At 32.7% G+C, this 17,425-nt stretch overlaps 1 protein-coding gene across 1 annotated transcript; it reads right to left on the bottom strand.

Annotated features, from left to right (window-relative positions):
• Nucleotides 1-15,601: 15,601 nt before the first annotated feature.
• LOC114179429 (bifunctional dTDP-4-dehydrorhamnose 3,5-epimerase/dTDP-4-dehydrorhamnose reductase) lies at nucleotides 15,602-16,871 on the bottom strand. Its single transcript, XM_028065773.2, has 2 exons — nucleotides 16,279-16,871; nucleotides 15,602-16,188 (listed from the first exon to the last, which is right to left on the bottom strand). The coding sequence occupies exons 1-2, from the start codon at nucleotides 16,729-16,731 to the stop codon at nucleotides 15,739-15,741; spliced, it is 903 nt and encodes a 300-aa protein (XP_027921574.1). The 5' UTR covers nucleotides 16,732-16,871; the 3' UTR covers nucleotides 15,602-15,738.
• Nucleotides 16,872-17,425: the final 554 nt, after the last annotated feature.

Below are 17,425 nucleotides of genomic sequence, written 5' to 3'. Positions count from 1 at the left end.
CCCGCCAAAAACGGGCCGGGCCGAGCCGCCATCAATAAACGGGTCGAAAATTGTAACCCGTCCCGTTTTCGGGCGGGCTGGCAGGCCGGTGTGCTGGCCCATCTCTTTTTTTTTTTTACTTTTTTTAATTTTTTTTAATTTCTTTTAACTTTTTATTAAAATTTTGTTTATAAATTTATTTTATATATAAATTTATTTATATAATATAAAAATAGTATTATTTTTTAATTATTTTTAATTTTAAACATAAAAAAATTATAAAAAAAGGGTTGGCAGGCCGGTCCGCTAAACTGGCGGGCCAGGCGAGCCAGGTTGCAACGGGTTGACGGGTTGGAAATTCCAACCCGGTCCGCCCTTTTTTGGGCGGGCTGGTGGGCCTGGCCCATTTTGCCATCCATAGTTTATTATTGAAGTATAACATAAAGGTTTGATTTTTGCGTGTGACTGTTGATAAAGCTTGAAAATTTTTCAAAGAGAAACAAAATTATACCAAGTATGATTTTTGTGAATTATATGATTAAATGGTTCATGTGGGTCTGTTTGCTTGAAAGAGTTTGATGTCGTAAGGTGATTTTACTTATGACCATTATTTTGTGTGAAGGAAGGGTTATATTTTGATAAATGGTTTTTCTTATGTCCTTCCTTTTGTAATTATGAATGTTTAAGAGTACATGTATATGTGTAAAGGCTTTTAGTGTTGGGTTGTCAAATTAACTAGTTCTATGGGGAAATGCTAATTTAGGATCAGCCCAGGTGGATTGAAGGGAACTTATAATGTGAAACTATTCTGACTCTACTTTGAGGATGATAACTAGGTGATTAGAGTCGAAGAAGGCTTCACATGACAAACAATATGATATAAAAGAGGATCATATTCAGGGAACTAGTGAAGTGAACCCTGTCTGTACTGGATGACTTATATGATTGTTTTATTGAGTTATCGTTGTCGAGAAGGAGGAGAAGATGAACAATATATGACATGTGCAAAATTTCACGAGTCCATTTACACTAGTCTTCCAGAAGCAAGAGTCTAAATGTGTTATGGTAATCCTATGTTTGATCTTTCGTCTCTTATTTGATATTTTATATATTTCAAGTTGTTCCTGCGGAAACAATAACAAAATGTTAGGGAGCAAATATCACATCTTACACAATCATTGACTTCTCAGACTGGTTTTTCCTTGACTTGTATGCGTCTTTTCCTAATGTTGGCGGTCTGGACCCTTGAGGGGTTACCTGCGGAAAGGACTGCGACGAAGTCAGCGAGAGCTCCTAAAAAGTCAAATCTCAGATTAGGGAATTAATGAAAGCATATTCCTTAATTGTTGGCATGCACATGTATTTATAGACACTGACACCACTCTCAACCCCCAAAATCTTAAGGCAATGAGTGAGTCCTTTCAACCAAATTGGTACACTCCCCTGTCTGTACTGGATGACTTATATGATTGTTTTATTGAGTTATCGTTGTCGAGAAGGAGGAGAAGATGAACAATATATGACATGTGCAAAATTTCACGAGTCCATTTACACTAGTCTTCCAGAAGCAAGAGTCTAAATGTGTTATGGTAATCCTATGTTTGATCTTTCGTCTCTTATTTGATATTTTATATATTTCAAGTTGTTCCTGCGGAAACAATAACAAAATGTTAGGGAGCAAATATCACATCTTACACATGTATTTATAGACACTGACACCACTCTCAACCCCCAAAATCTTAAGGCAATGAGTGAGTCCTTTCAACCAAATTGGTACACTCCCCTGTCTGTACTGGATGACTTATATGATTGTTTTATTGAGTTATCGTTGTCGAGAAGGAGGAGAAGATGAACAATATATGACATGTGCAAAATTTCACGAGTCCATTTACACTAGTCTTCCAGAAGCAAGAGTCTAAATGTGTTATGGTAATCCTATGTTTGATCTTTCGTCTCTTATTTGATATTTTATATATTTCAAGTTGTTCCTGCGGAAACAATAACAAAATGTTAGGGAGCAAATATCACATCTTACACAATCATTGACTTCTCAGACTGGTTTTTCCTTGACTTGTATGCGTCTTTTCCTAATGTTGGCGGTCTGGACCCTTGAGGGGTTACCTGCGGAAAGGACTGCGACGAAGTCAGCGAGAGCTCCTAAAAAGTCAAATCTCAGATTAGGGAATTAATGAAAGCATATTCCTTAATTGTTGGCATGCACATGTATTTATAGACACTGACACCACTCTCAACCCCCAAAATCTTAAGGCAATGAGTGAGTCCTTTCAACCAAATTGGTACACTCCCCCTCTAGCGGAAGCATTCCCAACCACACTGCACTCGTTGCACTCGTCTGAGCCAATATTAACCATTTAGGCTCTGATACCACTTGTCAGGTTTTACAGAGGGGGTTTCACTGGGGAGAACAACACCAATGAAATCTGAGCCTAAACACATAAGATACTAACACCACTCTCAACCCAAAACCTTAAGGCAATGGGTTTATGAGTCTTTATTCTTATATAGTGCTCTATTTTCTCATTTCTGATCAATGTGAAACTTAGACTCACACTTGAATTCCTAACACTTTCTTGTGGGCTAGCCCCTCCCCCCTTTGATGACTTTGGGCCAATATTCAGACTCTGGATGGGCCATGACCCACCTATGTTACAACGTAGATCCGTCGTTGGGAAGATGGATTGTAGTTTTGAAGTAAAAAAAAATTGAATTACATTATTGGATTATATTTTCAAGTAACCGTGAGTTTATTTTTTAAGTATTTATTTTAAATATCTTATTGTCTAATAACCGTAGAAATTAATTTATTTAGAAATGCTTTATTAATTCCATATATATATATATATAATAATTGAAAATTATTTACTTTACTTATTATTGTGTTGAATTCTTAGGTCGTTGCAAAATTAGTTCTTTTTAAGATGGGCATCAAATTTGAATTTTTGAATAATGCTCAATTAATATTTAATTAATTGAATTGAATAGAATTTTGAATTAAGAAAAGTATTTGAACATGAAACCAATTTATTAAAATGGATTTAAAATAATTTTGACCAATATAATTATAGATTAATATTAATTATTTGATTTTCTTTTCTACAAACCTACTAGGATAGTACTGACATAACGTCTTCAGATGTCAAAAATATTGCAAAATTTATTGTACTAATATGTTTTAAAATTAGAAAGATGAAATTAGTAACAATATAAGATGGTTAGTAATTACTTGCCATAGTGTAAATGCAAACAGTCCATTTCTGATAATTAGAACATTTTGTAGATTCTAAAAAAAAAAGACATTTTTTGTGGCCATGAGACTTTCGATTGGTTTTTAGGCTAACTTACTTTTTAAAATTGGGTTCCTGAAAAAAAAGCGGTAAATACCTCTAAAAAAGAGTAGATTTTATATAAGTAAAAGAATTGCATGCTAATAAAAGGATAAACGAAAGATTCCGTTAATACATAAACCAGACTTAACAGAAAAAGTGGACCACTTATTTGATTAGACATGTTTCTTTTAACATTATCTACAAAAATGAGGCAATTCTTTATTGTGGTCCTAAGTACGACACATTCGTAAGAGTCACCGTAATCATTTTATAACATTTTGATCGCAGTTAAAGATTCAAATTCAGTGAATAAATTTTAGAAAAAGAACCTTGTCGAACAACTTCGCTTTAACTCCAAATTTAAGCGGTTAAGATAAAGGACTAGTCAAGATTATGAGGGAAAGAGCCTAAGATTATATACAAAGGGAACTTATCATACTCAAACTGTATCAACATTTTTAAGTCAATATCAGTTTTATGTGATTTTCTATGATACGTGATGACAGAAAAATTAATAATATTGGACGTAATACAACAATTCTAATCCGTTTATGTTACGCTAATAAAAATAATATGTTTTAAAAAGTTTTACATCGTCTAGATTAATTAAGAAGTGAGTGTTAGTAACTATATAATGGGCTCTAAGTTTATGATTTTTTTATTCTAAGTCAAAGACACTTTGAGCTAGTGTTTAACTTTTCTTATTCTCTTGTAACAGAGTGTTGTGAGGTGTAACGAAATTCTTGCTCTGAAGGGTGTTGATATATTTGGGGTTAGAGGGTTAATAGTATTTTCTGTGTATTGTACAAATTTGCACATAGTGATTATTATATGTGGTTGTGATTTTTCTCCGTATTTGGAGTTTCCACGTTATGTGTTCTCTAGGGGTTAGTCTTATTTTTCTGTTAATAGGGTGATTCTTGGGGATAAAAACGGTAATGTTCTTAATTGATGATGTGTTTTTCCCAAATGGTGGTATCAAGACTATGGTTCGATAGGATTTTTTTCTTAGTATGCTTTGTGGTTACAACATAGTCTGATCTTTCACATCAGAAAATATTAATTCCTTGTTGTTAGAGAATCATCCTTGGTTGCTAAAGTTGCAATGAGAATTTTGATGGAAGGATCATTGTCAGTGTTGTGACGTAGTGAATCTGTAGCGGGGTCCGTGGAGGTGCAAGAACTATGAGTCGTGCTGGATTTGCAGTGGAGTTCGCGTGAGGCGAGATGTTCTTGGATTTGCGAAGGACGTCGCAGTTGGTGCTCGCATGACTTGGTGAGTCATGTACGATGGAAATATGATATGTGTGAGTCATAGTTTACGGCATGTGCGTGGAAGAACTGTTGTATTTTATATAATTTAATTTTATAAAATTATTACTCTCTATTATTATTGTGGATTGACATTAATTAATAAATTATATTATTTGTAAATATCAATTATATTGCACAATTGTTATTAATTTATGGATAATATATATTAGGTTTCTAATGAACGATCCGTGATGGGTTTGATTGTTCAATGAACGGTCTATGATGGACTTAAGTATTAAGGAACTTGTTGAGAGGTCCCTGATCTCTACTGGTAATGATATAAAATTGATATCCCATTAGTCAGTTTTAAAAAGAGACGACACCAAAATACATTTGAAAGATGCGCTCTAGAAAAAACTACTAGAAAGATAGCAGTATAGTCTCAGAAGTAAATAATTTCTAATCTTTCATTGATTATATTTGGAAGATCATGTACCACTACTCTTTCATCTATATTGTTCCTAATTATAGGTACGCTTCACATTCTACTATTGGTATCAGGAACCGTTCTTAATATTTGGAAATAACTTATTGTATGAATGGTTTGATATTTTTTGTGATCTATTTAAGATTCATAATCTAACAATTGGTATCAGAGCTATTTATATTTATGATTAAGATTTTGTTCTCTTTCTGCATAAACCTTAATTTGTTTTTCCCAATTTTATGACGAACCCTAATAGAAAATTTAGCGGTTTCTGAAACTGTTCTCTCACAATCAGGTTTAGGGATTTCTCTTTGAATGTTTTTTTTTCTCTAGAAATCCCTGATTAAAAGGTTTCAAACCCTAATTTTGGAAAACCTTTTGTACACGACCTTGTTCATCTTCCTCGCGGGTATTTTATATCTTCGATCTCTTTCTCGCGATGTGTTCTCCTGGTTTTTTCTCCAATCCAGAGCGTTTTGTGGCCAATCTAGTTTCAGACCTTCTCCTTGCCTTCTCGCATTCCAGCACTTTTGAACCCCCTCCGTCAATGTTCGCAGTGCCAATCAAGGTTGGTTCGCGACGACTTTCAACACTCATTTTGTGAATCTCGCTTCTTGCGTGTGGTGGTGTGCACGGTCCGTCCAATGTTCGTTCTGGCGGCGAAATCGTGACATCACCAGTGGTGGTTTAATCTCCTGCAGTGGTGGTGCACGGAGGATCTGCGACTCGCGACATTGATGCGCTGACTTCATCGTCCAAGGTTCACGGTGGTGCGGTGATTAACGATAGTGACATTTTAGTTCGTCGCCTGTGATGCTTCGCAATTTGCAGTGGCTGCTGAGAGGCGCTCTTGCAGATTTGGTTTGTCACTGACGACGACAAGATGTTTTCCCTGATCTGTTATTGCGGTCTCAAAGATGAGGCGCGTTCTGCAGTAGGGGCGATTTTCGTTTGGTTTGCTGCGATGGTCTCCATCTTTGTCACAATGGGGACTGGCGGTGGATCTGTTGGCGTCCCTATGTTATTTCGGGGTGATGGTTCGTGATATGGGTTGAGAAGTTTTTTTTTCGTTTCGCGATTTGTGTTTTCCATAAGATTGGTTGTGGTGTTTCTGCAATGTGGTTGCTTGATGGTCTTTTCTATTCCAATGGTGGCCTGAATTGTTACCATAATGCATTGCTCTATGTTGTTAAATAGCCATTATAATGCTACTGTGATGTTGAGCTCTTGGGAACCATGATTGTAACAATATGTTATTGTGGCTACTTTGGGTGTTGTAATTACAGCATACGTCTTGTTGCATCCTCTTGGTATCTTCAGCAAACCTTTGGTCTGTGAAACTTTTGTGTAATATTTTGTGTAAACTTTTGCCTCAGTGATAAGTTTCTTGTTATACGACTTATGGTCATTGGTTAGTCATGGAAGTAACCTTTCTTTGTCCACCAGAGTGTGTTTGTTTGACTTTATGAAATCCTACAATGGTGAGGTGCATTTCTTGACTTTTTAAATTAATAATCACAAACCTGAAGGTTTCACTTGATTGTGGTTTAGCATCAGAGAGAAATCAATTAACATGATACCCTTATGTACTATTATTAGAATCTCTCTTGTTAAGCCATGTGTGAGTAGACTCATTTTGAACTATTTTCATTTCACCATATAAAAGGTCAGATTGAAATCGTGATCATAATGGAGAGGATTGGTTAAAACCATTTAATGGTTTTATTTTCAATTGATGACAGATTCAATTTCAAATCAATATTAGCCATGACATATATGTGGACTTTTCTTAAGTCTTCTGTTTACATTACTTTCACATTGTTTAAAAAGGTTGAAAAGGTTTGTGGGCATTCGATATTCAATGACCTTGTTTTCAAGAATTATTTAATTAAATACTCGGTAAAAATTGGACAAGTCGTAATGATAGTGATATTTCATTTATCTAAGAGTTATGGTCAACACGAACCTATCTCGGAAAAAATGTTTTTTTGTTATGTGATTTGAAAGTTTAATACCTTGTCAAGTGATTGGAAAATTCATAAAGCTTTTTTTTTCTATGGAAAGTTTTTTCAACTTTTACGAGAAAGTTTTGTTCCAAGTTTCATTTGGTTTTGGACTACAAAATGTTTTCCTTTTACTTTCACTTGAATGTCATTTTGTACAGTGAAATCCGTGATGGATTTAGAGCAAGAAAATTATGTATTTATGATATATATATATATATATATATATATATATATATATATATATATATATATATATATAAGTTGCATGTGAAAATAATATAATTTTATAATTGTGATCTCACCTATCGTGGACACAATTATATAAGATTTTGTGTGAATGAAATAATTTAATTTTAATTATTTCATGAATACAACTTAATTTTATATATCATTCTCTCGACTTTTGGGTATGAAATGTTTTGTACAAGTTCTCTACTATTTTGGTGACGTGTTAGTATACTCTGCTCTCCCGGTTAGCATGACTATACTTGAATTAATTTTGACCCTTATTTGGAAATGTTATTATTTAAGGGATTGTTCATGCATAGTATACTTTTATTATATTTTGTTAAGCATGGGTGATATAATTTTATATAATTGTGAACTCACCTATCGTGAGTACAATTATATGAAATTTTGTGCTAACTAGATATTTTAATTATCTCATTAATTAATTTTATATTACATTAATGTCAATCATGCTCGTATGTTATTTTAATTCAGATGATATGGTGTACTTTGAATTTTATCTTATGTCAATTATTTGTCTTGTACCCTATCAGTATTAGATTTCTTTATGAGATGAGTTGCGCATTGTCTTTTATTTCTTAATTATATTTCTTATTTATTATGATTCTTAGGCGGGATCATAGTGGATGAGAAATGTGGTATTATAGGCATGTTTGACTGTGTATTCAGAAACATTACATTTTATTGCACAATAATTGTGTATATTAGATGTATTTGTTGTTACTGGCTTCTTTCCTATGCAATTGAATTCGGTCAAAACTTTGAATAAGATAAATATTGAGGACTGGAAAGAATCTTTGGACTTATATTTGGCAAATATCGACATGGACTCTTCTTGGAGAGAAGAAGAGCCTCCAGCTCATACTCCTGAGTCCACTACTGTCTAGAAAGCTTCTTGTGAGAAATTGGAATACTTAAATAAAGTTTCTTTGACGGTGTTGAAACACACCATGAGGAAGTCTATATGGTTCAACCTGATAGCTCTTGCTAAATAAGGCAAAGAGCATTTAGTTTGCAAGTTAAAGAAGTCTATTTATGACTTAGACAAGCTTCTAGACAATGACATTTGATATTTGGCCGGATGGTCACTTCTTTTGGCTTCAAGAAAAATACCACAAATCAGTGCCTTTACTTGAAGGCTAGTGGGGGTCAATTCGTCATTGTTGTCTTATATGTTAATGATATTGTTCTTTCTAGTAGAAGGGTTGAACTTAACTGAGACAAAATTTATGTTAAATAGCCACTTTGTTATGATGGACCTTGGCAATGCCTCTGTTGTTTTAGGCATTCAATTTTTCGTGACAGGTCATGTGGCATTCTTGGATGGTCTCAAGGAGGATATATTGATCCTCAAGGTTTAACATGCATTCTTACTCCTCATGTGTAGCACCTATTCAAAAAAGTGACAAGCTCTCTAAATGTCAATGTCCTCAAAATTGATAGACAATGATAGAGTTGAATTGAAAAAAGTTCCATAATTGCTTCCGTTGTTGATAGTTTAATGTATGCTCAAGTTTTGTATTCGTCCCTTTAAATCTTTTGCTTTAGTATTGTAGGGAGATACTTGAGCGACTCAAGTTTGGGTCATTGTAAAGCCGTTAAAAAAAGGTCTTTAGATATTTGTAGGGAACAAAGGATCACATGTTGACATATAAGAAGTCTGATCAACTTCAGGTCATTGGTTATTCTAATTCTGATTTTACTGGTTGCCCTGACGACCGAAACTCTATTTCCAACTTTGATTTTATGATGAAAGGAGAAGCTATTTCTTGGAAGAGGGTTAAACAAACTCTTATAGCTACTCCTGAAGGCAGTATGTTGCTTGTTATGAAGCACTTGTCAAACTATGTGGCCTAAAATTTGTTTTTTTGACTTTCAAATTGTTGAAAGTATTTCTAGGCTACTTGTAATATATTGTGGAAATACTACTGCCTTAGATTTCTCTCAAAACAACATACGTTCTAATGCTCAAAGCATCTTGATATAAAATTTATGTTTGTTAGAGAGAAAGTTTTAGATTTTCAGACTCAGATTGAACATATTATTACATAAGATATGTTAGCATATCCACTAACTAAAGACTTAGCTATTGGAGTTTTTTCAAAATCATGTAACTCATATGGTTGTGGTTAAGTCTTTTGATGTACTGGGTTAGTGGGAGTCTGAAATGTACCCTTTATATTATCATGGTTTTCATGAGATGTAAATTTATAAATGATGTCAGGTTTATTACATCTCTTTTGGCATATAAAATGTATGAACCATTTTGGGATCACATATTTATTATGTTTGTTTTTATTTTATTTGTTATCCATTATTTTTGAAATCTAAGCATATGATATGTATCTGTATCGGATATTATCTTTGTGATTCATGCTTATATTTCTTAATTGGTATTTGTGCTTATGTTGTAATTGATATAATTAATTTATTTATTAATGTTATCCAAGTAGGAGATTGTTGTATTTTATATAATTTTATTATATAAAATTATTACTCTCTATTATTATTGTGGATTGACATTAATTAATAAATTATATTATTTGTAAATATCAATTATATTGCACAATTGTTATTAATTTATGGATAATATATATTAGGTTTCTAATGAACGATTCGTGATGGGTTGGATTGTTCAATGAACGGTCTATGATGGACTTAAGTATTCAGGAACTTGTTGAGAGGTCCCTGATCTCTGCTAGTAAGGATATAAAATTGATATCCCATTAGTCAGTTTTAAAAAGAGACGACACCAAAATACATTTGAAAGATGCGCTCTAGAAAAACCTACCAGAAAGAGAGCAGTATAGTCTCACAAGTAAACAATTTCTAATCTTTCATTGATTCTATTTGGAAGATCAGGTACCACCACTCTTTCATCTATATTGTTCCTAATTATAGGTACGCTTCACATTCTACTATTGGTATTAGGAACTGTTCTTAATATTTGGGAATAACTTATTGTATGAATGGTTTGATGTTTCTTGTGACCTATTTAAGATTCATAATCTAACAAGAACTGCTCTGCGGTTTACAAATCAGCTTCGACAAGAGTCAATGGAGGTGCTAGACCGATAGGTGTTGCGTCTCGGCGAGGGAGTCAAACGACACAGTGGCTGGAAAGTGCAGATGTTCGATATGTGACTTCTTGCATGTTCTGTGGTTTTGCACCATGGGTTGTGGCATGGTTTCGACGAAGGGTGTATGGTGTTTATGCACGAATATTAACTAATATTTATGCAAGGTGTGTGTTTATTATACACGGGCATTGGTTAACACCGATGCAGGGTGCATGAAAATTCTTGGGATGACTTAATTCGAAGTGGAAATTCTTGGGATCATTTAATTCCAAGTGGAAATTCTTGAGATGGTTTGATTCCAAGTGGAAATTCTTGGAATGATTTGATTCCAAGTGAAAATTCTTCAAATGGTTTAATTTCAAGTGGAAATTCTTGGGATGGTTTGATTTCGATTGAAAATTCTTGTGATATTTTGATTCCAAGTGGAAATTCTTGGGATAGTTTGATTCCAAGTGAAAATTCTTAGGATAGTTTGATTCCAAGTGAAAATTCTCGGGATGACTTGATTCCAAGTGATACTCCTTATGGTGGAGTATGATTGGTGGTATAGGCAATGAAAATGTGTTTATTTTAATTAGGGTGGAGAATGTTGGGCTGATGAAAATAACATGTCTCCTACATCTCCTAGCATAACCAAGGGAGTGGGTGTTAGTGACTATATAATGGACTCTAAGTTCATAATGTTCCTTACCCCAAGTCAAAGACATTTTTAAATTAGTGTTTGACTTTTCTTATTTTCTTGTAATAGAGTATTGTGAGGTGTAGCGAAATTTTTGCTCTGAAGGACATAGGTGTACTTGGGTCAAAGGGTTTTGAGTATTTTCTGTGTGTTGTACAAATTTGCACATAGTGATTATTTTCTATGGTCGGTTTTTTCTCCGTATTTGGAGTTTTCACGTTATATTCTTGTGTTCTCTTATTTAATCTTATTTTTTCGTTAATAGGGTGATTCTTGGGAATAAAAGCATTAATGTTCTTATTTGATGATGTGTTTTTTTGAACAGTTTAAAAAAGAAATAGATAATACTTGTTCTGATACACTCCCACATTTCTTAGGAATCAAGGTCATGCGCAATTTAAATACTCATTCCTTCCTCACCCTCCAAGACGCATTTTAAAGATAAAACCATGACAAAGCTCCACACTCTAAAACATACATGGAGTAAAAATATTTAACACCTATATTTCTCTCCATGAATGAAAATTAAACTAACTAATTTATCAGCAAAATGATTTCGTACATGAGAAACTTTGAACTATAAATACATATAAAAATGTAAACACCAACATCATGACCCTCTAAGACTCCAAAAAGTTATTCATTGATAAAAAAAAAACATAAATTATAAAAAATCACTTTCCGACCAAAACATTTGTAGAATTTATTTTGTATTTAAATTTTTATTTTTATTTTTTCTCTTATAATATTTATGGAATTTATCTTATAGATAAATTCTGTTTAAACAAATATCTTATAGATATATGGTGAGAAATTTATTTTAACAAATTTCTTTTTGTTTCTCATCCAACCAAAATAAATAAGTGTCACAGTAGGTAGGTGCTCTTTGAGAATGGAAACTCGTGGAAAGCATGGAAGCATAACGTGTCAATGTCTTAGCCTTGGACAAACAATGAGTTTGTAAACTTACCTCCCAATTATGTCTTTAACGAGCTTTATGTCGCAACAGTCATTTAAAGGATTTGTAATGATCATGATATATAGAGGTATTACAAGAGCAAGATGCATGGAATAGATTAGAAATATGATTTATTTCATTAAGTTTTAGATGAATTGATCGGTTTTCAAGATAATATTGGAAATTTAAGTATTTGTCTAAGTATTTGAATATAAATAAGAAAGTTGAGCATATAATAAGAAAAAACTTATAAATTTATTATTTTAAGATATTAGGTTAAAATTATGTAAATTTGACTTATGTTTTTATTTTGAATTTTCTCCAAATACTCATAAGTAATATCAAAGTTAATGGTTTGTGTTCATAATTGATTTACACAAATACATTATGGTATTTATATTAAAAATTCAGAAAAAACGTATATAATTAGAGGATAGTAAGAATAATTTAGTAGTAAAATTAGAAGTAAGGGTGAGAAAAGATTGTAGTTTCAACTCTCGTCACTAATAATTTGGAGATATAAAAAATTATATAATTGGTCTGATGCTCATGAAACATTTTTATGGAAGATGATAAAAGATATAAAAAGATAAAACTCTTATCAAATGTATTTTAGAAGAGAAACACTTTTTTTAAGGTAAATTCATTACTTATTTGTTAATTAAGTAAAACATTTGCTTTTTAGGTTACTATTTTTAGATTTAACGTTGGACAAGTGAGTATAATGACTACAAATAATTAAAAACAAATTGGCAACATAATACTATTTAACTTCAATGTAATTAGAATCTTCTGAAGTTTAACCTCTTCTAAATATGACAGCCATTTTTGTAACTAACTTTTATGGCCAATTGAGATTGGGAAGAGAAGCTCAAAATGAAATGAAGATGTCTAAACAAATTTACATATATTGTTTTTTTAAATAAATAAATAAAGGAAAGAGAATGTTATACATATTATTTTTTAAAATTCAAAGGGTTATACACCTAGTACATTCTGAGAAACTATTATCTAATTTTATATCATCAATAAACTGTGATTTCAATTTATTTTATATTTTATTCGTGAACAATTTAGTCAAATTATTTATAATCTACTCAACAATACTAGTTTACAAAAACTACTAAGTAGCATGGCCAATGCAACTACCAATAGTAAGAAGAGACTGAAATGTATAAAGTAAAATACTTTCCTATCTTTATATTGTAATAGCATGCATGAACTTCTTGTGAAAATATTAGAGACAGTAAGTCGCAGTACATCTATTTAAATATCAGTGTAAACTTAAAATGCATTTTACAGATTTAATATTAGTGATCAGATCATGAATTCCCTTTAAATAAATAATTTATTGTAAGGTTAAAAGACATTTATAAATCTATTGTTTTGGGTTAGATATTGTTATTTTCTCAGGTCTGTATTATCAAAGGTGCCTAGTTATAAAAGACTTTAAATTATAAAAGCTGTCTAATTAATTAAAATTCTAAGACCAGAAAATCCAACAAATAGTTCAATATGATAATATTAAAAAAAATATTAAAATTAATTGTTACTTTAATTATATTTATTTCATTATTAACTACATTGAATATCGTTTTGTTTACTTGCTCTATATTTATAAAAGTAAAAATAAATACACAATTAATGATTTGCACACATTTGTTTTTTTAGATCAAATCCGGTTATTGTTGTGTAGAATAGATGGATGCACTCTGGATATCCAAATTCTAAAGTCAAAGCACCAAATAGTTTTATCTTATTTATTTATTCGAGGTAATTAATTAATCACAATCATATGCTGTGATTTGTGTTGATTATCGTGTTCTGCGAGGGATGCATTGTCCATAATTTAATACTCAAAAGACAAATTGAGTGACATGTGAGAAATGTAATGGACCCAGTTGTGCATTCTCCTAAGCCTAATATTGGGCTTCTCTCATCAATTAATCTTCTTAATTTGCTTTCACGTGACACTTAATATTTTAACCTAATATTGGGCTTCTCTCAAGGTCACCACTAAGCAGTGGATCTTAAGTGTACACGTGACACTTATTCTCGATCACATTGTTGGAATTTCAATACTTTCTAGATGCAATGCACATTTTGACATTTTAATAGAAACATGTATAATTTACTATTGTAACGTACCCGTACAAAATTCAAATATAAATACAAGTCAGCACTTACCATCACAAAAATAGAAGAAAGGTCTGCATTATAAACTTTGGACAACATGTCGTTTTTTTATTAGGAGAAACTCAGTTTTCTTAGATATATAACCTTTAATTTTACTTGATTTTAACATTCAGGTCTGAAATCAATGTAAGACAATCCTTACTTAATACTATAATATTGATACAAATCATAGATTCTGTTGGATTGGAAACTGGGTACCCATAAAATGAATATTTTTGACATAACGCGATTTATTCTATCATCATAATTTAAATTCTAAATTATTTAATCAATGGACATAAACCACCACAACCTACATCAATCAGTATTATTTCCTAAATTAAACTTCTAATACATGATTAATTTGTTTAAGTATCTGCTAATTTTTTTCCTCACATGAAGTATCTAATAAATTAAAAGTTTTACTTTAAGTATCTAAAATACTTATATCTACTTATTTTAAGTTAGGTCTAATGAAAACGTTGTTTATATTAATTTTTATTTATGTCTATAATTTTGTTAGTATTATCTTATAATTCTTTAAATTTTTTTAATTATAATAATTAATATGATTTTCATTACATATCCTTCAACATAACTGAAACACCTGACATAAATAGTTGTCTGATATGGTAGATAAAGTAAAACTTCAATATTATATCTGTGAATAAAAAAGTAATAAAAGAAAGTCAAACTAAAGTTTAAAATTTGTTAAATATCCCATTCAAAAAAATTATTATATCAATTATGTACTGGATATCTAAGATACACTTAAGAAAAAATAAAATTCATCTGGCTAGCGGCATGAAATTTAAATGTTGTTTTTATACACGAGAATGCAAAATGCAAACGGAAGGAAGTGATGATATAAATAGAAACGAAAACCGTTGAAGTATCTTAATGGGTCAGGGCATGTTTCGAAAACTGGCATCATTGGCATTCAACACGTGTTTTGATGTATTGAACTCACAGGTGATAACCAAACCCAGACACACTTCAGTTCTTCAGTTCTCTTTTGAATCTAAGGAAAGGAAGAACAGAGTTTGCTAGAAAATGATTTGATGTCATATAATGTCGATAATTTTTTTTTCTTATTATTATACTAGTAAATAATTTTTTTTTCTATATCTTTTCTTTTCTCTATCAAACAAGTAATGTGTTTGGGCAAATAATTTTTTTTTTTTCTATATCTTTTCATTCTTGTCTACCGAACCATCGATCAGAGATTGAGCCAATTATTAGTGGCTTTTAATGGTTTCTCCTTTCTCACTTCATCTCTACATACCAAGTCTTTCTCCACAAACCATATTCACTTAGCACGCAACGAGTACTATAACCATCATAAAGCACAAGATAAGAAAAAAAAAAAAAAAAGCAATCCTAAATATCATTGGAAAGTACCTTGAAAACTACTTATTCAATGACCAGAAAGTAAAAATTGAAAATACAACATACAAATAAAAATACACGCACACTTAAATCAATGAGGGAGAATAATAATGATAAAAGTGGGAACCTTTACACTTAAGCTTTAACTTTCTGGTTGGGGTGGAAGACATACTTGACGAGAGAGTCCTTGATAGACAGCAGTTCTGGAAATTCCGTCTTCAATTTGGTGGCATCAAGCTCATTGTTGCTTCTGGGGGCAACAATCACCTTCGCCTGTTCCTCAAGAGTGAAGTTCTTCCAGGTGAAGTTGGGGTCAACATACTCTCTGTACATCTCTAGAATCTCATTGTGACTAACCACTCCAGGGTTTGTGAAGTTCCAGATCCCGGTCAGATTCCTCTTCGCCATCTCAATCGAAATGGGAAGAAGTTCATCCAATATAGTCATGGAATTTGGAATATCCACAACCTTCTCGTATCGAGTGATCTTCGTGATGAAATTGCGTGGATTCGATAAATCAGACGAGATAGGCATCCTCACTCGCAAGGTACACACATTATCGTAGTTCTTAAGCAGATCCTCTACCTGCCAAAGCAAAAGTAAACCAATCAATAATACGAACCAGATCTAAAATATAATGTAAATTAAGTTGTGCTAGATTTGCTAGAGTCGTACCATGGCCTTGGTCTTAGAGTAGAAGGAACCGGTGAAATTGGGAGTGTCGTTTTCTTTGAAGCCGATTCCGGATCCGAGAGGATGAGCGGAATCGTACTCGAAGATGCAACCGGTGGCGTAGTTGAGGAGGAGGAGGCCGTGTTGGCGGCAGACGTCGGCGAGAGTGAGGGTTCCGACGACGTTGGTTCGGATGGTCTCGACCTTGTGGGACTCGCACCAGTCGACGTTGGGGCGGCCCGTGACACCGGCGGCGTTGAATACGTGGGTGGGCTTGACCTCAGCTATGTCCTTTTCGAGGGAGGCCCGGTCCTCGAGACGGCCCGAGGCGTACTGGAAGGGGATGGCTTGGGCCTGGCAGAGGGTGCCGAGGAGACCACCAATCCAGCCCGTACGGCCGTAGATAAGGAACTTGATGGGGTGGTCCGCTGAGGCGCCGTTGGCTGGGAAGCCCATGTCTGAGTGTGAAAGAGTAAGAGAGAGGGAAGAGTAAAAGAATAAGTTAGATCTCTCTCCGCGTGCGTCTCTTCTCTTCTCTTCTTTCAAACTCACTTGGCTTCTCTTTCACTGCCCTTCTTGTTGCCACGCATATACACCACACACAACACAGTACTCTATTTTATTTCCAAAATTATACTCAAAGATAAATATTCACGTTATCTAATAATCTAATAAATATACAAGGAGGAGGAAATGTAGCGATGTAACACATCGGATAAAATTCATAATGATTAAGAATCCATATTGTAAATAGATTTTCGTTAACGACACCCTATTCTTTTATATTTGTATGTTAATGAATTGAGTACTGAGTATTATAGTATTTATATATGTAGATATTTATACCTATTATATTATAATTTAAATTAAAAAAATATTATTAAAATATTAACACGTTAATTTTGAATGAGTTTTATTTTATCAATTGATTTTAATAAATTTTTATGTTTTTATAGACGTCATTCAACACAATTTAAATATATTATTTAGACTTTGTTTAAAATTGATGAATGTTATTGTTTAAAATAAATGCTTTCTTTCTAGAGTATTTTATCATCGTGATTTTTTTACATTATTGTGGTTGGGACCTCGTTTTACCGGGGCTCACGGTGGACGCCAATGTTCGGGTTGGAATTAAGGACCAAACCAG

The sequence above is a fragment of the Vigna unguiculata genome, chromosome 3, assembly GCF_037176805.1.
Source record: "Vigna unguiculata cultivar grain cowpea cultivar isolate G323 ecotype 2 chromosome 3, ASM3717680v1, whole genome shotgun sequence".
Taxonomy (NCBI): Eukaryota; Viridiplantae; Streptophyta; class Magnoliopsida; order Fabales; family Fabaceae; genus Vigna; species Vigna unguiculata.
The sequence above is the reverse complement of the archived record's forward strand: the minus strand, read 5'-3'. Positions and strand labels throughout refer to the sequence as shown.